The following is a 27202-nucleotide window of genomic DNA, read 5'->3' on the forward strand; positions in this document are numbered from 1 at the left end:
ATGTCTGTAGTTATCCTTGGGGAACCAGCCTACCCCTTAATGCCCTGGCTCATGAAGCCGTACACAGGCACCCTGGACAGTAGTCAGGAGCTGTTCAACTAGAGGCTGAGCAAGTGCAGAATGGTGGTAGAATGTGCATTTGGGTGTTTAAAAGCGCGATGGTGGAGTTTACTGACTCGGTTAGACCTCAGCGAAACCAATATTCCCATTGTTATTACTGCTTTCTGTGAGCTCCACAGTATCTGTGAGAGTAAGGGGGAGACATTTATGGCGGGATGGGAGGTTGAGATAAATTGCCTGGCCACTGATTACGCGCAGCCAGACACCAGGGCGGTTAGAAGAGTACAGGAGGGTGCGGTGCACATCAGAGAAGCTTTGAAAACCAGTTTCAGGAATGTCCAGGCTACGGTGTGAAAGTTCTGTTTGTTTCTCCTTAACGGACCCCTTCCAACCCCCCCGATTTCACTCTACTTTCCTGTAAGCTAAGCACCCTCCCCTCCCCTCTTCGATCACTGCTTGCAGAGGCAATAAAGTCATTGCTTCTTCATGTTCGTGCATTCTTTATTTATTCATCACACAAATAGGGGGATAACTGCCAAGGTAGCCCGGGAGGGGTGGTGGAGGAGGGAAGGACAAGGCCACACAGCACTTTAAAACTTATTGAATGCCAGCCTTCCGTTGCTTGAGCAATCCTCTGGAGTGGAGTGGCTGGGTGGCCGGAGGCCCGCCCCACCACATTCTTGGGCGTTTGGGTAAGGAGGTTATGGAACTTGGGAAGGAGGGCGGTTGGTTACACAGGGGCTGTAGCGGCGGTCTGTGCTCCTGCTGCCTTTCCTGCAGCTCAACCATACGCTGGAGCACATGAGTTTGATCCTCCAGCAGCCTGAGAATTGACTCCTGCCTTCTTTCAGCAAGCTGACGCCACCTACCATCTTCAGCCTGCCACCTCTCCTTGTGGTCATATTGTGTTTTCCTGCACTCTGAGATTGCCTGCCTCCACGTATTTTGCTGTGCTCTGTCAGTGTGGGAGGACAGCATGAGGTCAGAGAACATTTCATCACAAGTGCGTTTTTTTCAGCTTCTAATCTTCGCTAGCCTCTGGGAAGGAGAAACATATGCAGCTGGTGGAGGGAAAAAAAAGGGAGTGTGGTAGTTAAAAAGACACATTTTATAGAACAATGGGTACATTCTTTCACAGTAAACCTTGCTGTTAACATTACATAGCACATGTACCTTCGTTACAAGGTCACATTTTGCCTCTTATTGAGGGTATGCCGGTTGGTGTGAGGGATTACTCACGCAGGGCCGGGCAGCAGAATTCGGCTTGCAGTAGCCATGGTGAACCACAGTCTTTTGGCTTCTTTAACCTTCATAACATGTGGGAATGGTTTCAAACATTTGGTAGGTTCGCCTGAGCTCCTTAATTTTCATGCGGCACTGCTGCATGTCCCTGTTATAGCCTCTGTCCTTCATGCCATTGGAGATTTTTTCAAATATTTTGGCATTTCGTCTTTTCGAACGGAGTTGTGCCAGCACGGATTCCTCTCCCCATACAGTGATCAGATCCCGTACCTCCCGTTTGGTCCATGCTGGAGCTCTTTGGCGATTTTGGGACTGCATGGTCTCCTGTGATGATGAGCTCTGCATGGTGGCCTGTGCAGGTGAGCTCGCCACACTGGCCAAACAGGAAATGAGATTCAAAAGTTCGTGGGCCTTTTCCTGTATACCTGGCCAGTGCATCTGAGTTGAGAGCGCTGTCCAGAGCGGTCACAACTGAGCACTCTGGGATAGCTCCCAGAGGCCAATACCGTTGAATTGTGTCCACAGTACCCCAAATTCAACCCGGCCATGCCGATTTCAGCGCTAATCCTCTCATCGGGGGTGGAGTAAAGAAATCAATTTTAAGAGCCCTTTAAGTCGAAAAAAAGGGCTTTATCGTGTGGACGGGTGCAGGGTTAAATTGAGATAACGCTGCTAAATTCGACCTAAACTCGTAGCATAGACTAGGTCTTTGACTACATGCTTAGGGATAGAAGGCTCTTTCTTACTATGTGTATGTACAGTGCCTGACACAATGTGGCTTTGATCTCAGTTGGAGCCTTTTGGCCTGCTATAATACAAATAATGAATAATAATGCTATAACTAAAATTAGAGTTTTGAATGCTGATTCAATTTTTCCCTGTTTCCCTCTGCTGTAGGCTCTCAAGAAAAGCATGCAGTTGTTCAATGGTTCTCTCGTATTACAGAGCTACCGCTCAATAAACGGAAACTGCTGCAAAGAGAGATTTCTTCCCAGGAGATATTTTTGGATAAAGGTCCTGGATATGACACTGACATAAATGTGGAGACCATCATTAAAAACGTGAAGGTGTGTACCCAGGTCACGATCTGCATGCAGGAAAGGAGGGGATGGAAGAACTTTGGAAAGCCTAAAGCAAGGGTGGAACTACTTATTTGCCCTCATGAAACCTATTTGAATTCTTAATGCAGCTCTGTAGGGATGTTGGGAATCATTAATACTTATACTCCTGGGGGAATTCTGCACATCTGCGGACGCACAGAATTTTTCTGTCCCGCATAATTTTATATTTTTCCACAAAAAATACATTTTGCCTAAGTGCTGCCTTTTGGCCACCAGAGGCAGAACTGTAGCACTTCTGGGGCAGAAAGAATTCCTTCCCCTCCCCCCCCCATAAATAAATAAAATAAAATGTCTAGTGCTGCAGAATTCCTCCAGGAGTAGAAGTTCATCACAGCACCCCGCCCGCGGAGCCAGGTTAGAACAGAGTGGGGCGCACACGGCTGCTGGGGGTGGTCACAGACTGGGGTTCAGAATGGCTAACGGGGGGACAGACTGGGGCATGGTCTCGGGAGCTAGTGGGGTGACAACGTTGAGCATGGGGGAGGGGGGATGCAGAGACCTGTGGGGATCGGAGGGGAGGGGGCAGATGTGCCTGACTGAATGGGAGAGGATTGGGGTCAGCCAGGGTCTGCATGGGGGAGGTTTCCCAACTCCTTAAGAATCTCTCCTCTCCCCCCCCACCCAAAAAAAAAAAAAAAAACCATTCACCCACCCACCCACTCCACTCAACACCCTCCACTGCTAGGCTCCTTCCTTCTCCCTCAGCTCCTCTGTTTCCCCTGACTCACCTAAGCCTATGCATTACTTCTGACAGGTGCAGGAAATACAGTTCTGTATTATAGTTTAAATAAATAACTCAATGTTCTGTATTAATATGCCTAGTAAGGAATCTGTAAAAAAAAAAAAATTACCAGAATCTTTTTTTTTGCTGTGTATTGTTACAGACATACTTGTTGACAGAATTCCCCCAGGAGTAGAATACTTAATATGGTCTAACAACAGTGTCCTCTGTAATTCTTCATTACAGGTGTACCAATAGCACAGTCATGGGATAAAATGTTAAGATACGTGATTAGGAAAAATAACAAAGAACTAAGTAAACAGCAGATACTAAAGGGTGACTTGATACTTTTCTCCATTTATAGGTGATACCTTTGGCCCCAGAGGAGGAGGTGCCTGTTAGGTCAAACGGAAAACAGATATTCTTTGTAAAGGAATCTTGGGATGGGAAATGCTTTAAGCCTCTGTCCCCTGGCTTATTGTCTGAGCTGAAAGAAGCTGAGAAAAAGAAAAGAGTTGGCAGCCCAAGCCCTTTAACTGACTGCCAGGTGTTTTCTTCGGACTTCATTTGCTCCTTGAAAACAGAGACTAACAGAGTCACTCGGAGTACCATGAAAACCAAGAACATTCAGATGGAAATAGAATCAAGACACTCTGCTTCCAAGTCCTCCCTGTCTAAGGAGAGACATTCCCAAAGGGTGGCAAATGGCATTAACACCCCAGGAGCAAGGAAGAAGTTACAGCTAAACAGTATGTACACAGCAATACTTTATCCAATGCAATACTTTTGGTTTTACTAGTAATTTGGCAACTAGTAGTAAACCTAATAGCAGAGTTGCTGGACCTGGAGACTGAAGTCTTGTGTTTATCCATAGTACAGGGAGAAGCAGCTCTCTGAGTAACTCCTGTGGGCCTGGCCTTCCTCTAGCTGCTGTGATCTTACTGCCAGGTCTTTTCACTTGGGAATGTGGTAAAGGGGGCTTATAGGGAGTACAGTCTTTCAGCAAGTGGGTTCTTGTTTTGGGTAGTAGCAGCATCAAGAGCAAGAGTCCCATCTCTACCTGCTTCATAGCTGATCCAGCCACTGAATATGTCATAAGGAACAGATATAAGATGCTGACCAGTGTGGGATCAGCACATTGAGGATGGCTACCCCTTTCTATGCAGTTGGCTATTGATCATCGTCCCCTTAGTAGCTGGCCTTTTGAGCTGTATTGGAGGTGTATTTTGAGGTGTATTGGAGATCTTTATTACTGCCTGTCATGACAGATTTTCCGAGTAAATACTGTAGGGAATTTTGCACTGAAGGAGTTATCGTTGGGCAAAGGATGTCACATAAAGAAGAAAATAAATAATCCGAAAAGGTAGTCTGGTTTTCTAGTAGATGTAACCCGTGTGCATGCAATATGGCTCTTTGTCCCCTTTTAGTTTCTAGACCAGGTGCAGTGGTTGAAGACTGCTGCCACCTCTAAGTTAATGGACCTGGATCTTTAACTCAAGCAGTAGAGGTTTGTTCTCTTAGATACAGAGACCCTGGCTTCAGTCCCTGCATGTGACCCAGCCACTTAGCTATGATTAACACAATTGGCGGGCCACTCTCAGGGGTTGAATTGAAGGAGGAAGAAGTAATAGCACACTCCCCTTCTCCACCCTCACCCTAAGTCCCAACCACCAGGGACTGTACTCAATACATTGGGGAGATCTTTGGAATGATTGTCCCTCTTCTTTCTTGTATTCTTTGATCAGTGAAATAGTAAACACTGACACTTAAACTAGCCTCTTTAGGCTTCAGAGTTAATGCCCTACAGAGGAACAAACTTTATCTGTTCATCTTGCATGTTGCTATTATTTCAGGTAGTCCAAAGGCTCAGCCGTTGCATTGAATTGCATTCTGTTCATGTAGTAATAGTTACATTTGCAACAATAGGGGCTAGAGATGTAGTCTGCATTTTAAATGAAAGATGATATACTGCAGCACAAAATCCATGTGTGACAGAAAAGTGCTGGTTTGCCAAGCTGCCAGAAGTCAGCCCAATTTGATCCACGTGCTTTAATGGGATGTCGCCTGGGGAATCCATTTAATAATAAATTTCAGTGACTGCTGCTTAGTTAGGAAGTATTAGAAAAAATTTCTCGAAGTGGGGAAGGATTAGCCAGTGCTGAAGTTAGTGTGGTGGTCCATTGTGGGATTCCATGTTTGTGTCACAACGATTCTATATCAAATGTGCTCAGTTTACAAGCAAAACTTATTTCCAACTGGCAGTCCTGGAAACTCAGTCTGGGATCTGAGTCAAGCTGGGTTCTTTCCTTCTCTCATATCACTACCAATGATAAAAGTTCTGTAGGCCAGCTTTTGTTCTTAGTAATGTCCTTGTGCATTCCCTAGAGTCTTGCATAGATTTGCAGATGTTCAAATAATTGGAATCTTTGTAAACAGTTTTATAACTTTAATAAACTTTTATAAGCAGTTTTGTTTGCACAGGAAGGAATTACATTCAGCTCCCTCCTCTCTCAGCTGTGTTGGCTATGCATGGATAACAAACAAGCAGCAGTAAAAACATATTTTAATTACTGTAGCAAATAGAATGTCTCAGTTCAGGTGTGGGGGAGCAAATCTGCTAACTAAGAAGGTGCAATTTTCATGTCATTTTCAAGAGCAGAAGAATGCTTTGGCTCAGGAATGATATAGGTTTGGATAGAATTATAAAGCTCTAGTTGTTTTTTAATACAGAAGTTGCAAAACAAAAAAGAGTGCAGTGAAAATTAATTGGTCTGGTAAGCATAGTATTTTTGTTTTAATGACCTTTGTAAATTGGGGCCATTATTTAAAGGGGATGATAAACTGTCTGTAGGAGTACTAAGAGTTAGATCCCTTTAATTTCAAAAGTACTGGTTTGAGGTTGCTGTAAATCATGCAATGTTCCTGCTATGTTGGTGATTGTAAAATATGTACATCATCTGTCAAGCGGGAGTGTTGGGCAATGGATCAACCAGCACATACACATTGTTGATAATTTCCCTGCTCTGATGTCTGTCTCCTGTTATGAAGAGTAGGTGGGTACTTCAGTAGACACCGAGGGTCAGATTATTCCAGTCTACTGGTTAAGCATACGTTTAGGTGGCTACTTTGCATTATGGCCTGGCTAGATAAGAGACTGTTTAGCTGCGTATGTGTGCAATCAAGAATACACATACGTCTGGATGTTCACATGCAAGCTAACGCTCAGATGAGCTTATACTTGGGAAAGAGGGAATATGGGGCTTGAAAATTCAGACCCTAAATCTGTGTTCCATCTTCTCACAAAGGAAATGTTTTTCATATTAAGTAGTTCAATTATTCATCCTTCATCATGTAACCCTAAAAAGCAGTTAGATTATATGCCATGAGTGGCTTGGCAGCTAAGAGTTAACCAAATCAGCCATATTAAAACTTGGTGACCTTTTGTTATGGTGTTGGTTTTTAGGTCCTACGAAATCTAGAAACAAACTCACAGGATGCGATGTTTTAGAACTCTTGGGTGATGACTGTGATGCTTTAGAGGCCCTGGAACCATCAGCTACCAAGAGAAAGGTGACATTCACTGAGATTTTGGGCTCACCTCCAAAAATATCTCGCACCAATGGTGAGCCAGACTCACCACTGAGTATCAGGGGAGACTGGACTAAGCTAGCTGAAACAATAAGGATATCTCCCTACAGAAGGGGCCAAGATTCCAGCCTGAAAGCCAAGAATCTTGATGGGAAAGATGATGACACATGGTAAGTGGCAGCATTGTTCTAATGCATCTTTGATTGGCACCCCTGTTCTTTGTATCTTGTTTCCCCTTTTTTAAAACAAATCATTGTCTTGAAGCAAGATATTATCAAAGATCCTGCAGGAAAGAGCAGGTGCTTCCTGCAAGGATGTCACTGATTAACAGTAGATGTTCTTTACAGCAAATTGGGGGAATCCATATAAAAACTACACCCTGAGAGACAAAATATTGGATATGAGTGGTGGTAACTCAGTATTCAGTGCCCTTCCAAAAATACTTACAACCTAACACTTTTAATACTAAAAAGAAAAGGAGTACTTGTGGCACCTTAGAGACTAACCAATTTATTTGAGCATGAGCTGTAGCTCACGAAAGCTCATGCTCAAATAAATTGGTTAGTCTCTAAGGTGCCACAAGTACTCCTTTTCTTTTTGCGAATACAGACTAACACGGCTGTTACTCTGAAACTTTTAATACTGGGATTTTGGGAAGACTTTTTAGCTTTCATTTTCTTTTCCAAATTGGTTGCTATTTCCTCTATCTGCTTGGAGTAGTGGGGAAAGCTTTACCATGTTTTATATTTTATTTTGCTCCCATTATTCCCTGCCCTCCTACTCAATTTTTATTTTAAAAAAATCCCACTTTGAACAATTTTCCGATCACAGGAGAGTACTGACAGTCTGTGAAATCCCAGAATATGCTCAAATGCTTTGCCTGCTACTGATGTAGAAAAGCTTTAATAATTACAAGAGGCTCCATGGACCTGGGTTATGGAGGAGCTTCCAGAGCAAAAGGGTACATGGACGGGGAGGAATGTAAGGGGTTTGGAAAATGGGGTTGTGGGCTACACAGGTCAGGATGTTAGAGTGAGAAGTGTAGGGGTCCAGGGCAGATATGATGGGGATGCAGAAAGGGGAGGTGGTCTAGTCATGTTGACCCTTACAAGTCTATACACTGCCATCATAGTCTCTTCCTCTCCTCATCAATTTCCCCTCACTTGATGCATATATACCCCACAGCTCTCATATCATCCCATGTGTGTAAGCTACACACACACACACATATATATAGATAGATCTGCTCAAAGATAGCCAAGCTATATTGGGCCTCATAAAATTTGTCATATGAGTCCTTCTCCAGACTTTATGTGCTAATCTATTTAAGTTTGTGGCAAATTAAAAAAAAAAAAAAAATCTTCCACACAAGAATCTTAATTAAATTTGCTCAGTGTATTTTCTATCAGAATAATCGCTAAAAATCACAAGCAGCAGGAAAAAATTCTGGTCTTCTTTATATTGTACATCCATAAAAATGCAAAAAGGGACACATTTTTCTTACATGTCCTTTTTAAAGAAGTGTTACTATGGAGCAAACATTTGATGGAACTAAATTTGTTAGCCTCTAAGGTGCCACAAGTACTCCTTTTCTTTTTGTGAATACAGACTAACACGGCTGCTACTCTGAAACCTGACATTTGATGGAACTGTGATCTAAAGTCTTTTGGTCACACAGTGTTGGTGTGCTGTTAAATGTTTGTTGTGTTGTACACTCAGAGTCGGCAATGTAGTGCAATTAAGAAATCTAAAAGAATAAAGAGGTATCTGCAATGAATTAAAGTGAGCAATTCACCACAATATGGCCCATCTAATGGACAATTTGTATTTGTAATGCTATAGGTAAGATGTCCCTTTTTTTTCATCAGGCATTTGAACAGTAGAAATGAAGAGGAGGAAACTGAGGAGAGAACCAGGGAATCCAAAAGAACAACCAAACAAGCAGCTACTTCCAAGAGCAATTCTAAAAGCGACACAAAGTAAATCCTGATATTCAAATGATGTTCACATGTCTTATGTTCACTTATTTCAAGAGTGATTTTTCGGTCACTTGACATAAAGACTAGATACAAATAGCTTTGTTCTTTCTCTAGTTTAGCTGAGGAGCAAGAGCTGAAGACCAGGAGTCCAGTGGTGATCCCACGTTCTCATAGGAAATGTGTGCAGAAGACTACTGCTCGCATTGCAGAGCAACTCCAGTAAGTTTTCTCCATTGTGTCTGAGTCAGATTGCCATTGGTGGCTTTCAGCTCTGAGTGTTGACGTAGTCTAATGTTGAAATGCAAATCAAATGAATCTCATTCATGCAAGGAAATAGTTTGTGTGATTGCAAGGCAAATTGTTCTCAAGAAAACAATTCAAAATCCTTCTGCTGCATTTTCAAATTAATTACTTTCATCCTTTAATTAAAGTAAACTGCAAGTAAAAAACAAGAAAAATTGTTTTACCCATTACTGTTGTTCTGTGATGTATTAAGACACTCATTTGTTTTTTTTTTCCCCAAAAATGCTTTCTGCATATTGTTTTACTTGATAATTGGGATTTGATGTTTCCACTCTTCTTGCTGGTGGATTCTTTGAGAGGTGAAGTGAAATGGTGACATCACCAATGGCTGAAGCCTGAGTGACAGTTTTTCTAGTTCTCATCTGAGTGAGTCCAAGGTCCTGTCCATGGTGCAACTTTTAGTTTAGTTTGTAACCTGGTAGTTACCAGGCCAGTGGTCTCTAAATAGGTTTATGTTCACACTTCATATAAAAAACTTATTTAGTAACTGAGGACTAACAGTGTTCACCCCTGGAGCGCTACCAGTTCAGCATGCTTTTTTGAAGTTCAGACAGCACTCTCTCTCTGCCTGTGTACCCAGTTTGACAAGTCCTCCTCCTTCCCACCTATCTAGTGCCCTGCCCCATATGCAGATGCTGCTGCTCTGTATGTGCATCCACCATGCACTGTTTTCCCAGAATCCAGTGAATTAAGGGTTAGACAGCATAGTAGGTTTGGATGTGCACAACTGAGATAGCAAGACCTCTGCTGTGTGAACAGTTGATGATGCCATTAAGTGGTTACAAAATCATAGTTAAGTGATGTAGTGCAGACTGGCCTTACATTAGCAGTCCTGAGAGGAGCAAGAACCTGATGTTCCTGATATTACCAATGGGGAGGGGAAGGAGGAAAGGGAATATATGTATTTGGAAACAGTGAGGTCATCTTCACACGTCAGAAAAGAAGAGTAGGAAGGGGCACAAACTAAATTTTACTTTACAGTTTGCCTTTAAATATACAGATAAAATAAATATGGTGTGGACTGTATCTTCTGTTTTAACTTGCAAATAAACACAAAAAGATTTGGTTCTATTTTAGGATTTTATATTGCAGCCCATCACCATAATATTTGAACACTGTCCATGTAAAATGATAATAGCGGTCCCAAGTGGGCTTTGTGAGGTCACTTTTTGCATGTTGGTGTAAAAACTCTGCTTGAAGCATCTGGAGTGAATACGGTCTTTCTAAGGTTAAAAATAAACTGGAAGGGAGAGGAGTGAATTGAGGCTGTCTTTATACATCATCAAAGGAGCAATAAAGAGCACAGATGCAAGTGCTTCATATTAATTAGTACTATAGAACTGCCATCCATATGGGGCAGTCAGACGACCCTATTAATGTTAGCCAATGGCTGCCTTCACTAGTGAATAGATCTCTTCTCACAAAGCCTGACTAAGCCAACATGCTATTCCTCATGTTGGGAAGTCTGTCAGACTCTGGGTCTGGTGAATCGGAAGTAGGCTCTCTGTGGGCCAGGACTGAGTCTATAGATTGCCCACTTGTTCGGGTACCTATGATCAGTATTAGCAAACTACTCTAATGTATAGAGTTCTGTCCCAGACACTGACAACAGAAACAGCCCAGATGATGTTACCTGCTATTACAAGTCTTTAAATACTGACACTTGAGCATCCAGAAGCAGAGTGGTAATAGCAAGAAGTTCAAATGCAGCTCCAGAGCAACAAAAATGAGTATAGAGTATGCAGGACTTAATAACATGATAGTTACACTTGATGATCAGCAAACTGACTTTTCTTAAACCAGCCCAGCGTAATGACCATGGAAAATTTACAAGGGCAGGTACAAAATCTTTGCCTGCTCATTGCCATGATAATTAGAGAAACAAAACAACAACAAGCAACCTTCTCTTATCAATAATTATTCCCAGGTGACTGAAACATTGTGCTGCTGTTTTTATACTGTCATTAGAAATTCCTTGTTTGGTTTTTCCAAATCCTCTGTCTGTTTTTCTTTTTTAGTTTTTTAAATATATCTGAGCAGGATCAGGAAGATGACTACCTGCCCAGCACAGACTGCTCTGATTCCAGTAGCAGTGAGGAAGAGGAGAGCATGGTGCCCTCTACACCCAAAAGGAAAACAAGATCGAGCACCACATTGAGCACCCCAATATCTTCGAGGAAACCCTTTGATACCACCCCTGCTAAGACCCCCAGAAATGCTGTAAGATTCCTGCAGGCCATTGGCCTGAAAAACATTTGCTCTGGGTTTGTTAGTTCTAACTAAGCCATTTGTTTCATCTGAGTGTTTCATGCATGTATACCAAGGTGAACAAATCATCTGGAGCAAGGTGGCTCAGTGTGCGAAGTAAGGTACCTGCTGAATTATGTATATTGTGCCACTATAAATCAGAAGAGGCCAGCCTTAGGGGGGGAAATGTTGTTTTGGACTGGAGGTGAAAGATAAATTATAGATGTGCATGATGTCCTATCTTCTGGATTACGCCTCTGCTTCCTGAAACACAATAGAAATGAAGTCCTTTGTTACTAATGCCTGAAATCAGTGTTTCTCAAACTGTGGATCAGGACACAGGTCCCTGGCTGATGGTAGATAGAATAAAAGATCAAGAACCAAGGGGTGAGGAGGTATTGAGATGTTTAGTAGGGAGGTGGTCCATGAAAGAATCTTTCTTTGAAAAAGTGATGTACAGAATACTTGAAGAATCCCACCTTAAACTATTAAAACTGAAACTATTTAAATCTATGTCGCTATTGATGGTCTTCTGTGTTTATACAGTGTCTAACAGTGGGGTTCTGATTGGTGACTGGTTCTTCTAGGCACTGTGGTAATACAAATAATTGAGGTGCTGTTTGTTTGCTTTGTTTTTCAGTTGGTCACTGAAATTAGACATGAGAGTCACTGCCTATTCAGTCTCTCTGGTTCTTGTGGTTTTACAGCATCGCAAGGGGGATTGTTTAAATTTAAAAACTCTTCAGATGCTTAAAAGTTTCATGGGATTTTTTTAATTGGGGGTTTCAAATATCCCTCTTTAAAAAAAAAAAAAAGCCCAATTTTTATGTCTAAATCTTTGTCAGATATCCTTAATAAAGTCCAGCTCTCTCCTCACTTTCACACCCTGAAATCCTCAAATGATCTTTGAGCATAAACAATCTTTTGCAAATGTAGACAGAAGATGGTCTCTAATATAAATACGTCTAATACTATGCAGAACCTACTTCTAGTGTTTGAGGATTTTGACTTTTCTCTGCAGTCTGAGCCAAGAACCCCCAAGACACCCCGAAATACTACTCCCAGAATTCCCATTCGAAACCAAGCAACAGAGAAACCAGCCAATGTGCTAGAAGAGGCCCGATTAAGGTAAAGTGTAGCAGAGGGATTATCCTGTTACTTCAGCAGAGAAATGAGGAACAAGGGGTAACACCAAGGAAATGCCACCTTTGCTTTTTTCCTATGGGGTAAAGGCACACATGCAATTTCCAAGCTAAGGGTTTCCTCAAGAACTGGCAACAGCAGAAGCATCCTTGGTTCAGAGACTAAGGGCAGGAATACTCTTCAGGATTAAAAACATTTAGACTGGTCTATGCATACTAAGTTTAGGTTTCTGGATATGTAAATTTTTTTCCAACATTTTCATTTTTGCTTCTCAACAATATTCATTACTAAGATCCCTGAGCTTCAGAAATTGGTAGCAATATTTATTTTACTCTGCACAACGCTAGAGAATCAATGGGTCTCTCCTACCTTCTGCAGGGCAGTTACGTACTGGTTCCCATTAGTGAAAAAAACCACTAGTTTTTAGTCCTACATGCTCCATTGAAATAAATGCTTGTGGGATTGGCCGTGTCTTTCTCTCAATTCCTTCCCTTTACTTGACTGTCTCACCCCCAATACTTCCTGTTATCAGGTTCTCCTATTCCTTCATTCTTTCCTTTTTGTGGTTTTTGTAAATTTGTCTGGACAAGCAGTAGATTAATTTTCCTGACTTTTGCACATTCGTGCTGTTTGCTTGCGAAGATTAGAGCATGTGGCATCTGGAAGTTTTTGGAGAACACGTGAAGGCTAGGTAAAGGTCACTTTCTAAAAGACTTTAAGATTTAAGGTTCCTTTTAAAACAAAAACAAAAAAGAAACCAAGCACTCTTACAGTGTAAGGCAGATTCCAGGTATCTATATGTATTCGTGTGTGTAGGAAGAGGGGGATTCTTCCCACTTGCCTTTCTGCAAGTTGGAGCTTTGAAAACTCTTAAATCTTGACTAGTGTGTTTTCTTTTTTGTTTCAATCAAAGGCTGCACGTTTCCACCATCCCAGGTTCCCTGCCTTGCCGAGAAGAGGAGTTCCAGGATATCTATAATTTTGTAGAAAGCAAACTTATTGATGGAACAGGAGGGTGAGTTGTCTGATGGCCTACTTCTGTATACAGTTGAGGGGTTGGTCAGAGGCATCTATAAGCACTTCAGCAGGCTGTTTGGGTAAATAGAGAGAAATTTTATTCCACTGAAATGCAATTTGGGAAAGGAAAGGAGGCAGTAACTCACCCAGATCATGTTTGTCTGTGGCAGAAGAGCAGCAGTAGTCTGTCTTCTAATCTTTCTGAATAAGTTATTCCCAGTTTGTTGAAATTCATATAATCCTAGCAGTGTTTTGCTTTTGTCTCTACTTGATAAAAAAACTCTCATGCAGTCTCTCTGCTTACTGAGATTTCAACTAAAGACTGAGATATCTAGTCAATTTCAGATGTGCTGGGAAAGATAATTTTTTTTGCCTGTTCTATAGAAGTAGTAATAACTCAGCATATAATCTTTATGACCCTGCTGTGAGGCAGGAAAATGTTATCCCCAATGTGCAGATAGAAAAACTGAAGTTTAGGGACTTACCCAAGGCAACCGAAGAGAGTCATTTTCAAAGCTGGGTTTAGAATTTGGGAGTTCCCAGCTCCCAGTCCTGTGTGCAGATCACTGAGATCATGAATGGATCCTCTCCTGTTTCAGGTGTATGTACATTTCTGGGGTTCCTGGAACAGGCAAAACAGCAACTGTTCACGAAGTAATTCGTTGTCTCCAAGAAGCAGTAGAAAATGATGAGCTACCATCCTTCCAATTCATAGAAATCAATGGCATGAAGCTGACTGACCCTCACCAGGCCTATGTGCAAATATTACAGGTGAGTAAGGCCTCTCTGACATATCCCTGATATGAAGGGAAATTGAACTCCAGTCACTTTTCTTTCTCAGATCCCTATACCCAGCCTTATGTGAGCCATAACTCTAACTAACACATCCCAGCAGTCCTCTCAAGGAACAGCATGCTTTTCTCCTAGGACAGGATTGTACAGTGATCTCATTTTGGAGATTCCTACTATTAAGGCTGCAGAAATTGTTCCTTGAGTACTCTGATGTATTGAACTTCACCAAGATGGCAGCACCAAGGAAATCAGTTTTTATAACATCAATTCCTTTAAAAAAAATTACAAAGTAGATTCCTGATTTTTTTCCCCCCATAATTCTTTGTGCATGCTTGCCTGTGTGTCTGAAAGTTGCTGAGCTGACTATACAAGAGCCCACTCTAGCAACAGAATAGTTACCTAAAGGGTGACAGACCTGATAGCCACCATGCTTCAGCCCTGACAAAGAGGGACTGCCTCTGTGGAACATACAGTGTTTTCAATCTCCCTGACAAGTTAATCCTTAGTATCTCTCTTGAAGCTGCCACAAATGCTGCCAGTTGACAGGTAAAGTATTTTACTGTGTAGACACCAGTCTTCTAAGAACTGGACTGAGATCACTAAATAGCCATCAATGGTAACAACTCATGGCCTCTGTCAGTCTAGGCTGTCAAACCAGTGACCTAGAAAAGAAAGATTCTGTGTTCCATTACAAATTTTCTGAAACATCAGTTCCTTCCCTTGCAAGATTTCTGTTCCTAATTAAAATTCAAGGTTGCATTTGCCCTGGTGGCTGGTGGTATTGGCTGAGCTACAAATGTTTCTATGCTAAAGTAAGAGAGGTATTTGTTGTGGGGGGAGTGTGCAAGTGTAAAGCAGTGGTGAGAGGAGTGCAGGAAAGGGCTGCTGTAGTCATGGCCCTTTGCTCTGCAGCACAATGAAACCAAGTTCCATGGCAAGCACCTCTCCGTTCCAAGGTACTTTTTTGCCATAAGATATCCATCCTCCCAACTCTGACAAAAACACACACAACTATGGATCATTGTAGAAAACGCTCACTGGTGTAAAATAGGTCAAGGATTATTTTCAGCAATGATTAGTTTTGACAATAGGGCATTTTCACTGCTTTCCATAAGGCTGGTCTCTGTCAGCCCCACCATTTGTGATGTTATGCAGGCATCCCAGCTTAGAACATCCTTCCTCTCCCCTGGGTTCCAGGAAAAGGGAGCTTGTAGCCAACGTAAACTACTCATCTCTCTGGTTCCCCTGGCCTTGACTACTGCACTGCTCTCCAGGCAGCTCAGCCAGTCAACATACACTTCTGGTTCCAGCTACTTCCCTGGCTGAAGGCTTGTCCCGCTCTGGTTCCCTGACCTTCTGCTATATGGCTCCGTGGAACAGTGTAGGGAATAATCACTGTAATCCATTTGACTCTCCTTTGTGAGGAAAGCAACAGGCAGCTACCAGCAGGTTTTGGCAGAGATCAGGGAGTGAGAAAACAGATCTTCAGGCCCCATGCTGTGGCAAAAATACTGAATTCCATGGCATCTTGGGAAAATGCAAAATTCCATAGCTGTGGAATCATGGAGTCCATGGGACCTGACTCAGATGACCAAGGGAGTGCACACCTCTCAATTGTTGTTTCAGGCTATCTTCAGATTGAGGAACAAAATAATGCATTGATTTACATTCTGTGTTTTCAAGGTTATCTTTGCAATCCTCAGTCCTAGAAACACTTTTTTAAAATGAAAGTTGATATTCTGGAGCACAGTTCTGCAGTCATGGAATTCGTAGTGCCCTGGCTTATAATGTATGGCAGGGAGAAGAATGTACTTTATATGCCCCTTCCTAAACAGTCATGTTTACCTGGTTTTCCTGTACCCGCATGATTCTGAACTTTGTGGCTATCTGACTGTTATGTATGTGATGTAGTTCTGAAATGGTCACACTGATTCCTATGCGCCTCAAGAGCTGCAAAGGAAAAGCTATAATATGGACAGCACTTTACATTACCACCTCTTGCTTTAAAGATCAATTCAGAAGTAAACTTGGAGAAAGATTAGACAGAAGAGTATTCAATCCAAGGTCTCTTTGGCTAAACATAAATTCTTTAATATGGACCCAAGATTGATGGAGTCAGACAAGTTATTCTTGCAACTGCTTTGGGCTGGCAGCAGGGCTTTCTTATTTCAGGGTCTCTGTGAAGCCCTCTTTAAGTGTGCCTGCTTAAATATTTCTAAGACTATCTTCAAGGGTTTGTTGCAAGATCTCTCTATTTGAACAAGTCACCCGTGACCATTATGACCTTCCTTTTAACTAGGTCTTTCCTGATTCCTCCTCTTTTCCTTTTTGTCCAGTTTTTGGTAGAGTGATTTGTCTTTTTGAGGGCTCCTGAGCCCAGTTCTGTCGGGTTAACTTGTGTGTGTGTGTATGTAGTGTTCAGCTACTTGGTGATATGCAGTAGACAGATGTCAAACAGACTAAGAATTAGACCCCTAGGTATTGGACTACAGACTGATTAATCTTGTGTACTGTTTAATCTCATTCAGCTACTGACCGGTCAGAAGGTGACAGCAACCCATGCTGCAGAGCTGTTGGCAAAGCTATTCAGCACACCAGGGCCAAAAAGGAAGACCACAGTGCTGATAGTGGATGAGGTGAGGAGAAGGGTCCCACGCCCCCTTTACTCTAATATCACAGGGAGTGGATATTTTGGGGGCTAGATGAGAATGCAAGGGGGATTATCAAATGGCCTGTATGTGTTTTAAAATTAGGAGACAGTGGGAGATTTAAGGCACCAAAATGAATCTTTTGGGCAATCCTGTGAAACTGAATGTACAGAATGAGCCTTTCTGCTGCCTTAGTAGGTTAGACCAATGAGAGCACATTATAACTCTGCTCTGTGTTGGCTTCCGGTTCGCTTCTAGGTACAATTTAAGGAGTTAGTTACAGTCTGCAAAGCACTTAAAATAGACTGTGATTCAGCTACAATAGAGGCTGCCTGTTGTCTGGGTGTTTTCTTCTTACTGCGAGCGCAAATTCAGTAATGTTATGGGGACACTGTGTCCTAGTTTGTAAACCTTCTATTTGCAAACTTTTTGCAAATGCATACTATGTGTAGTAATGAAAAACTAATAGACCACACTCGGTGCTGTGATCTTACTCGGATGCACAAGCATCTTGTCTTACAAACCTATTAGTAATAGTAGAATTAGTATTACAGCAGCACCAAGAGATTCCAGCTAAGACTGGATTCAATGTACAAGTTCTTAGTAAAAGACAGTCCCTTCCCTGAAGAGCTTAAAGTCTAAATAGATGAGACAGATAAAGGATGGAAGAACATCCTTCCTCTCCAATTAACATCGGTCTCCTTTCTCTCCTGGGTCCAGCTTGACCTCCTGTGGACCCGAAAGCAGGATGTGATGTACAATCTATTTGACTGGCCAACCCAAAAGCAAGCGAAGCTGATCATCCTGGCCATTGCTAACACCATGGATTTGCCGGAGAGGATCATGATGAACAGAGTAGCTAGCAGGCTGGTATGTCCTGACAAGTTTGATTGCTATGCTGAGAGGCGATATGGGGAGATTAGTTGCAGTCCAGTGTGACTGGGAAGAGGCAGAGGGTGAGCAACATTACAGAAGTAAACCTAAAATATTGCCTTTCTAGATCCTTCTCTCAAGGGGGGAAAAGGTGGATGATGAATGTTCTGGATCCAAAGAAAGGAACTGCAGGAGCCAGCTCGCTAATTAGAGGCTATATCAAGAAGGGGAGCTATCAAGGTTCCTTCCCCACTCTGAACGCTAGGGTACAGATGTGGGGACCTGCATGAAAACCTCCTAAGCTTACTTTTACCAGCTTAGGTTAAAACTTTCCCAAGGTACAAACTATTTTACCCTTTGCCCTTGGACTTTTGCTGCCACCACCAAACGTCTAACCGGTATTATTATTATTAGGAAAGAGCCCGTTCGGAAACGTCTTCCCCCCAAAATCCTCCCTTACCTTTACACCCCCTTTCCTGGGGAAGGCTTGATAAAAATCCTCACCAATTTGCATAGGTGACCACAGACCCAAACCCTTGGATCTTAAGAACAATGAAAAAGCATTCAGTTTCTTAGAAGAAGAATTTTAATAGAAGAAAAAGTACAAAGAATCACCTCTGTAAAATCAGGATGGTAAATACCTTACAGGGTAATTAGATTCAAAACATAGAGAATCCCTCTAGGCAAAACCTTAAGTTACAAAAAGACACAAAAACAGGAATATCCATTCCATTCAGCACAGCTTATTTTCTCAGCCATTTAAAGGAATCATAATCTAACACATATCGAGCTAGATTACTTACTAAATTCTAAGACTCCATTCCTGTTCTGTCCCCGGCAAAAGCATCACACAGACAGACCCAGACCCTTTGTTTCTCCTCCCCCCCAGCTTTGAAAGTATCTTGTCTCCTCATTGGTCATTTTGGTCAGGTGCCAGCGAGGTTATCCTAGCTTCTGAATCCTTTACAGGTGAAAGGGTTTTTCCTCTGGCCAGGAGGGATTTTAAAGGTGTTTACCCTTCCCTTTATATTTATGACAGGAGCCCTCTGTATTCTTTCGTGTCCGGATGAATTAGGGAAACTGGAGCCAGATGACTTTATAAAATTTGCAGTTATACATGTTAGGATTTGGATAATTACATGTCATACTTCACTGGGTAAACTGATTGCCCCAGCGTCAGAGAAAATTCCTTTGCTACTCATCCCCATCACATCATTGCACAATGGCTTATTGCCTTTCTCTGAAGTATAAGGTGTTGCTTACTTTGGGACAGAATATTGGACATGGTCTGATCCAGTGTGTAACAGATTATATTTTCCTAACCATATTTTCAATGCTGTTCAGAAAAGTGGCTTGTTAAAATTGGACCAGGATTGCAGGTTGATTCCTTCAGTGACTTTCAGATCTCAGTTTACAAGTAAAATTATTTTTTCTAAATGCCCGGCCTGCAAACTTAACCTGGGATCTGATTACTTTTTGGCTCATGTATAATCAATAGAAATAAAGATTCTGGGTAGTTCTAAATTCTGTTGTCTTGTGGAACATTGAAGGCAGTAGGTTGCACGGGTGCAACCAAAGGCACAGTTTGGCCTGACAATTGACATTTAGTTAATTCCATTGATGCCTGAGCCAGAACAGAACTATCTCACTCCTAATAGTTACTAACTGTCCAGGGATAACAGGAGTACTTTATTTGAGCATAAGGTGCCACAAGTACTCCTTTTCTTTTTGCCAATACAGACTAACACGGCTGCTACTCTGAAAGGAGTACTTTAGTCATTAAAGTCAGTAGTTAAGACTTTGCATGTTTATGTACACACACAGGTATATATGTTAAGTGAGAAAGGGCTATTTTTACATAGAGTAGAGTCTCTCCTTGAATGATTCTGAGACAAATGGGTCACATTTAAAAGCTTCCTTTACTGGGGCAGCCTAATGGCCCATAGTTTCTGTGCTGGAAACCTGCATTTTGAAAGTAGGTGCTCCTTCTCCTCAGGCCCATTGCAGTGGGGGCAGGCCATGCTGTCAGCTTCCCTGGAGAGTTTCAATAGCTTTCACTTGAATGGGTGCACCTTTTTCTTTTGCATGTATGGTGCAGCAATGATGAAAGTTTTGAACTGGACTTGGGGGATGAATGGAGAGACTGTTCCCACTGCAGAAGTTGAAAAAGTTATCCGTAGCAAGCCATGCTTGTGAGAAGATTGACAATGAGCTATTTTGGAAGCCATTAATGCGCAGGCCCCAATGTGTGTGAAGGGGATGTAGAACAGCCTCTAAGGGTATGTTTACACAGCAAATAAAAACCCGTGGTTGGCCCATGCCAGCCAACCCAGGATTGCGGGGTTTGGGCTGTGGGGCTATTTCATTGCTGTGTAGACTTCGGGCTCTGGCTGGAGCCCGAGCTCTAGGACCATCTATGGAGCTCAGGCTCCAGCCTAAGCTCGAAGTCTACACAGCAATGAAATAGTCCCACAATCCAAGCCCCACGACCCTGAGTTGGCTGGCATGGGCTAGCCATGAGTTTTTCTTTGCTGTGTAGACATGACATACCCTAAGAGTTTTAATTGGTGAGGAGGGGACGCTTTCCTTAAGAGTCAAGAAATTATTTAGACAAGCACTCCTTGCTGTGAAATTACACAGCATCAATAAATCCATACTGTGTGTTAACAAGTAAATAATTCTTGCTCATTTGTTCTCTATAGGGTCTCACCAGAATGTCCTTCCAGCCCTACACCTACAAACAGTTACAGCAGATTATCTCATCCAGGCTGAACCACATAAAAGCATTTGAAGAGGATGCAATCCAGCTAGTTTCCAGAAAGGTAAACACAGTACAGGACTGGGTTATCTGTGTTGCACCATTAAGTGAGGGGGTTAGTGTCAGAGGAACATAATAGACTGTAGCCAGTAATGGAGAGCAGACCCATCCCCATGGTTGGACATTTCATTCCAACGGGTGGAGGAGGATGCTGGCACTGTGCCCTCAACAGACTGGTGTGCAGAGCAGTGCTGTAAGGTGTGATGCTGGAGCAATCTGCTTGCCTGTTCCCTCTTGGTTCAGTAATGTCACACAGTAATGAAGACTAGGAGCATTGCAGTAGGATCCTGATAATATAAAGTGGTGATATCTTTCTCCAGTATTTGGCATAATGTGAATTACTGTGTGGCCTTGCAAACATTAGTCTGATAATCATGATGGAAATATCCAGATCCACTTTCTTCAATGAGATGATCAGGCTCCAAAGTACTCCTCACCATTCTGTCTCTCTTATTTGGAACCTGTTGTGCTTCCAGATTGATACACTCCTCTGATTAATATTTAATTTAGTGTACAAAATTGTACAAATATATTGAAGTCAATAACACTCCAAATTAAGATGTATAAATAGTTTAAAATGTCTGTTATTGTATGTTGTTAATATTGATCATTACAACCTTCTTTGAGATACACATTAGCTCACTAATTCTCACTGTTAATTGCAAACCAATAATTCTCTTTAAAAACCCACAATCGTAACTTACTTCTTGACATGGATTTAAAAGTGAGGTGCCTTTTCCTGACTTCATTGCTATTGCAAAACATAAATTAGTATGCTATGAAATATTCTCACAAATAATTGTCAAAATTAAAAAAAAAAAACATTTTATGAACTAGCTTGGATTTTGGTAAGATTACTGACTAATCTGCAAAATTAACATTATTAATCTGCAATGGGTCTTCTGGTCAGTGTGATTTTTTTTTTTTTTTTTTTAAGAGATTGCACTCTGTAAGAACAATCACTTATGGCCAGATTTTCAAAAGTATTGCTGGCTTGTCTCCTGTTGATAACAAGGGGAGCTGTAAGTGTTGAGCACCTTTGAAAATTAGGCCACTACTATATTTCTCTCACACAAATTCTTTCCTGTGTTAAAATGTAAACTACAGATGGGATTTTCAAAAGCACTTAAGGGACTTTCAATGGGTGTTGGGCATGAAATATCAGGCACTTTTGAAAATCCCCCAGCTATATATTTGGGGAAAGCGTTTTGCAATGTTCTCTTGCAGTCTGTTAGAAACAACAGATGAGAATACCAAGCATTACTGAGTGATAAACACCTGTGTGTATTGCTCATGGTATGATTTTTTTCTGGTTGAAAATTGATTAGAATACAGATTATGCGTAAGATTTTCAAAAATTCCCAGTGTTGACCTAACTCTACTCCCATTGAAGTTGGTGAGAGTTTTATCATTAACTTTGATAGGTGCAGAGTTGAGCCAATGCAGAGAGGTTTTTAAAAATCCCGCCCTATATGTAGAACTTGTTATACATGTACCTTTACAGCAATTGATGTAATGACCAGATTGGATTTTTGGGTTTGATCAATAAAAGTTAAATTTTTAAAACAAGGATCTCTAGGAATGGCTGTCTATAATGGCACAGCTCTGCAGATTTTAAAAGAACCCTGTCAATTCTTGTTGCTGTTTCTCAGCTGCTGGGAAACTACTTTTATTGATGTGATGCTTTTCCTTTTCAGGTAGCAGCATTATCTGGTGATGCAAGGCGTTGTCTTGATATCTGTAGAAGGTCCACTGAGATCTGCGAGTTCTCAAGCCAGAAAAGTACCTCTGGATTGGTCAGCATGGCCCATGTCATGAAAGCTATAGATGAAATGTTTTCATCCCCTTATATAAATTCAATCAGGTAAAATTGCAGTTTAGCAGTATCTTCCCATATTTCTGCCCCAACCTCGAGCCCAATTATATAGTTTTTGTTTATCTGGGAGAATATGTAATATCTGCACTTATATCAAGCACTTTACAAACTTTGTTTCACAGCACCTTTAGGAGGGTAGGAAGCATTTCTCTTTTCCAGATGAAGGTACAGAATAAGTGCTTTGTTGTGGCAAGTGACAGATCTGGGAAGAATGCAAAGATTCTGATTCCCATCCGATGAAGTGAGCTGTAGCTCACGAAAGCTTATGCTCAAATAAATTGGTTAGTCTCTAAGGTGCCACAAGTACTCCTTTTCTTTTTGCGAATACAGACTAACACGGCTGTTACTCTGAAACCATTTAAACTGGATTCTTTCTTGAGCATCAGGAAATTCTGCAGGCCAAATTAGTCTCTCAGTTAAAGTTGTGGAACGCAATTGCCTTCAGTGCATTTGCACAGGTTGTAACTGACATGAATTTAGAAAGCTGTTCGTGAAACTCAAGAAAGGAGAGAATCTGGCTCAGCCTCAGTTCTGCAGAGCTTAATGGGAAAAAAAGAGTATATTTTATTTTAGTCAGTAAAGCAAGCAGATATGACTTGAAAGCACACATGGAAGAGATGCCTTCAGTAAGAAGGTGTCATTTTTTCAGAGTAGAACTGTGCTTTAAATATTTATTTTAGGTCAAAACTAGAACGTGAAATTCTTAATTCACAAATGTAAATCATTCATAACATACTGAGCATTGCACATGCGCCAGTATTTTATTTACTGAGATACAGACTTGTTCACCAGAAGGACAAATACAAATATCATTAGGTGCTGGAATTTTTTAATTCCACAGATCTGCCATATTAAAGTACTTGCACTCTGCCTATCTAGGTACCTATACATGGTCCCATCACCGTAGTATGTGAGTGCTTGTAAATAGTGGCATGATGATTAAACTGCATGAAATGTTTCTAAATAACTTGTAAAGCCTTGTGTTACAATATATGGGGTGAAATGTGACACGAGAGTATGTTGGCAGGGCGATGCACTAAATAATCTTACTTCCTGAGGCAGAAAAGGGAAAAAATGTATGTAATGTTTTTCAGCAAGGCCTTATCAGATATTTCCTACAACTCAAACCACCTCCTACGAGTCAGTGAAGCCCTAGATTTGGTCGAGCAAGATTGGTAGTAAGATTTTCCTATTCTCTTTCAGGAATGCTTCATTGCATGAGCAAATGTTCCTGAAAGCAATTATAGCAGAGTTTCGTAGGTCAGGGCTCGAGGAAGCAACAGTTCAACAGGTACATTTACTGTTTTTTTATAACTTGGACATTAGCTTTTGTCTTAATTGTTTGACTATTTTCAAAGTGTAAATCTATTTGAAACAAATCATAGAAGCAAAGATAATATATGTAATTGATATAACCCCGTTCACAAAAGCTAAGGAAGATCAGAATGGAAAGGTCTTGATAGAACAAAAAACCATAGGTGCTGGCATCCTAATTTATTGTATGTATTTGTATGGTTGGGTCATAGAGGAAATTTAGCTGAGTTACAATTTCTTATTTCATGGACATAGTCCTAATGTTCTGTGTTCAACAGCATGTGTGTCATCTTCACTCCAAACAGATTCAATTGTTTGTTTCTCCCCATCCATAGAGGTTGAGAGTAGAAAGCCCATCTTTTCCACCTCTTCTGTTTCCTGTTCCAATCTAATATAGTGACTAAATTGAGTTGTATCTTGTTCCTCTAGATCTATCATCAGCATGTAGCACTGTGTAGGATTGAAGGTCTGCAAATTCCTACGGTATCAGAAATTATGGCAATTTGCTCAAGACTTGGTGCCTGCCGTTTCTTGCTGGTAGAGTCCAGTAATAAATACCTGCACGTGCGGGTGCGCCTGAATATCAGCCAAGATGATGTCATGTATGCACTCAAGCAGGAATAAGGCAACAGAGGTTTTGTGTATATTTGTAGGTGTAAATATTTTAAATATTGTTAAACTTTTAAAAAGACTGGTTTTAAAAAGTTGTGTTGATAAAAATTGAACATACCAGAAACCATTGTTTTTAAACTCTTTGCTTAAATTTTTAATCTATTAAAGCACTTTTTTGTATAATAAAGAATTCCTTACTAAGTGTTTTATACCTTTGCATTTAAATCACTTGTTTTGAATGTTTTTCGGTGCTGCAGTAAGTGGTATGTTCAGTAGGTAGCACTCTCTCCTCTGAGCCAGTACTTGAAAGAGTGCCATGAAACAAAGTGGAAGGTGCCCTCTTTCAAATAAGCTGTGGAAAGATGTGAAAACAGATTTTGACCACTTGTGGTTGCTAAAGATGCTAAAGCACTTTTTGCAAGAGTAGGGGTATCTTTACTAAACTGCAATTTAGGTAATTTTCCCTCTAAAATTTCAACTGGATACATGAGACCTGATTAACACTTTTCAAACATGTTCTAAACTTAAATTTCTCATCTGTTGCTTATGTGTAAGGCTGCGTGTCTGTCACGGAAGTCATGGATTCCATGACTTTCTGTGATCTCCGTGACTTCTGTAGCGGCCAGTGTGGCTGGCTCCGGGGCTGCCTGAGAAGCTTGGGCAGCCCCTGGGCCAGCCACACCAGATGCTGCTGGGGCAGTCTTGGGCCACTGCGCTCCCAACCCTCCCCATCCCAACAGCAGCAGTAGTAGTTTGGGTGTGGGCGGGGGCTTGGGGCAGGGGGTTGGGGTGCGGGGAGGTGCTTACCTCGGGGGGCTCCCTGGAAGTGGCTGGCATGTCTCTGCAGCTCCTAGGCGGAGGGGCTAGGGGCTCTGCCCTGCCCCTGCCTGCAGGCACTGCCCCCGCAGCTCCCATTGGCTGCGGTTCCTGGTCAATGGGAGCTGCGGAGCCAGCACTCATGGCAAGGGCAGTGTGCGAAGCCCCCCGGCATTCCCTCCCCCTAGGAGCTGCAGGGACATGCCAGTCGCTTCCAGGGAGCTGCGCAGAGCCAGGTAGGGAGCCTGTCAGCCCCGCCAACCCTCCCCCATACCCCAGCACCAGCAGGGGTCCCAAACCGTGTGCTGCTGTCCTTCCTCCCCGCCCCAGCACTCACGCTGCCGTCTGCCCTGTGGCACCCCCGTGCCTTCCCTCCAGAGCATCTGCAGCCCCCAGCGCAAGTTTAGTTAGGGTTATACATTATAAATCATTGTCAGGTCACGGGCCGTGAGTTTTTACGGCCCGTGACCTATCCATGACTTACTAAAAATACCTATGACTAAAACATAGCCTTATGTGCAGTGAAAGTATACAGAGCTGTAGGCAAGGCCAAAAGAGGTGGGGGGAGCATGAGTGTTTGCTACCGGAAATAAAAATGCCAGTGGAAATTTGTATTTTCATAGAAGAATGAGCTTTACATTTCACTTTGAATTTAAGCATATTTATCTGTTACAAAGAAGAGTTTCAGAGGATTTGCCTGAAGATAGCTGACGGAGGTTTGGTTAAATTGTGTTTTCAGTGTGAAATTGTACTTGAGAAAAAAATTACCAAAATTACTGAAGATATCTTGATCTGCTATTTTTAAATGACATTTTAATCACTTTAAAATGATTTATTAGCGTGAAACGTGCTGCAAAAATAGTTCAAGCTTGTACTAAGTGACTTCAGTTTAGAAAATGTGGGAATGGCTTACTGTACAGATAGAGGGTTTACCTCACAATGAGTTTTTATGGAATCGACACTAGTTGAGAGCTAGGAACTCATCAGTTTCTACAGTAACTCATAACCCAAAATATTGTGGCAGACTGGATCTAAATTCCATAGCAAGACCCCAGTTTCTGTGGCAGACTGGAACTTCAAAGCAGCCTTAGGGAAAATGTAAATATGGATGTCATGATTTAAAGAATAAAACGGTACAATATTTTGTTTTTATTCTGTGTCTAAATTTTCAAATTTGTCACTGATTGGTGTTTAACACAACTGCATTGTGGACTGTGGAGGTAAATCTGAAGGTTTTGGTAATTAGGTAGGCATATTTAGAACTTTTGGCACATGAAGGTGGGGGGCAGCAGTTTAGGATGGAATAAACCACCATAGTTGCATATTTCTGCTAAAATTATCAGCAGTGAAATAGTTAATAAAATTGGCTTTAAATAACAACTCTGAAAACTAATGGTAAGTCCAGTGAGATGAATGAAGAATGATAGTTCACAGTTGGAAGGCCAAGTAGACACTGAATTTTCTAGAGTCTGAAAAAAAAATAGCTTTGAGGTGTGAACTATCTTCACAATCAAATGCTAGAAACAGCTTTAATTTAAAAAAAAAAAAAAAACGGGGTGGGGGGGGTGGGAGAGAGAATCCAAGGCATACACAGGACCAGTGTCTGTGGATCACTGACTGTCTGCTTTGCCCTTTACAAACAGGTGCTGTCCCTGGTTCAGTGACCTTTAGGCCAATGTTAAGCTTGGGTGTCTATCAGGCACCAAATCCATACGTACTTGCTTAAGAAAACTAGTGTAGTTGCTGGCTGGCCATGACTTTAACTGCAGGGAACTGTCATCTGCTGCAAAAGGTATGACTGGGACTTGCTGGCAAAGACTGGAAAATAGTTCTAAGGGCAACTAACTGTCTCAGGCTAAACTATGGCAATAAATAACTATCCCTCCCCTGGGCATCCCAGTGGTTATCTAGGCCCTGTTCTTTGCTCTATGCTTCCCTCTGCCCCTGAACCAGTGTTCAGGGGCCTGGGTTTGGTTCTACCTAGCCACTTACCGCTGTCCCTGTACTGGATCCACTCCTCCAAACTTCACTC

The 27202-nt window shown here is 41.8% G+C and overlaps 1 protein-coding gene and 1 long non-coding RNA gene across 4 annotated transcripts in view; one reads left to right on the forward strand and one right to left on the reverse strand.

The window, feature by feature from the left end:
• ORC1 (origin recognition complex subunit 1) overlaps nt 1–24752 on the forward strand; it is a 35549-nt gene extending 10797 nt beyond the window's left edge. Inside the window, exons 1-16 of one of the 2 annotated variants that reach the window (XM_077824777.1) lie at nt 1591–1661; nt 2200–2369; nt 3509–3893; nt 6608–6902; nt 8601–8711; nt 8826–8930; nt 11033–11234; nt 12283–12389; nt 13318–13419; nt 14021–14192; nt 16742–16849; nt 17582–17731; nt 20437–20556; nt 22250–22416; nt 23632–23719; nt 24172–24752. In XM_077824777.1, the coding sequence (XP_077680903.1) occupies nt 1619–1661; nt 2200–2369; nt 3509–3893; nt 6608–6902; nt 8601–8711; nt 8826–8930; nt 11033–11234; nt 12283–12389; nt 13318–13419; nt 14021–14192; nt 16742–16849; nt 17582–17731; nt 20437–20556; nt 22250–22416; nt 23632–23719; nt 24172–24366 (2520 nt within the window). In that variant the 5' untranslated portion in view covers nt 1591–1618 and the 3' untranslated portion in view covers nt 24367–24752. Of the gene's footprint in view, nt 1–1590; nt 1662–2199; nt 2370–3508; nt 3894–6607; nt 6903–8600; nt 8712–8825; nt 8931–11032; nt 11235–12282; nt 12390–13317; nt 13420–14020; nt 14193–16741; nt 16850–17581; nt 17732–20436; nt 20557–22249; nt 22417–23631; nt 23720–24171 lie in introns of those variants that run through there. The other variant, XM_077824776.1, reaches the window with a different exon arrangement.
• LOC144269260 (uncharacterized) lies at nt 592–27192 on the reverse strand. Of its 2 annotated transcripts, none has more exons than XR_013346896.1 (3): nt 27163–27192; nt 13907–14043; nt 592–1121 (listed from the first exon to the last, which is right to left on the reverse strand). It is a non-coding gene; the product is annotated as an uncharacterized LOC144269260 (long non-coding RNA). The 2 variants fall into 2 exon arrangements; XR_013346897.1 differs by lacking the exon at nt 592–1121 and adding an exon at nt 11323–11525.
• Nucleotides 27193–27202: the final 10 nt, after the last annotated feature.

Source organism: Eretmochelys imbricata, chromosome 8 (genome assembly GCF_965152235.1).
Source record: "Eretmochelys imbricata isolate rEreImb1 chromosome 8, rEreImb1.hap1, whole genome shotgun sequence".
Classification (NCBI taxonomy): domain Eukaryota; kingdom Metazoa; phylum Chordata; order Testudines; family Cheloniidae; genus Eretmochelys; species Eretmochelys imbricata.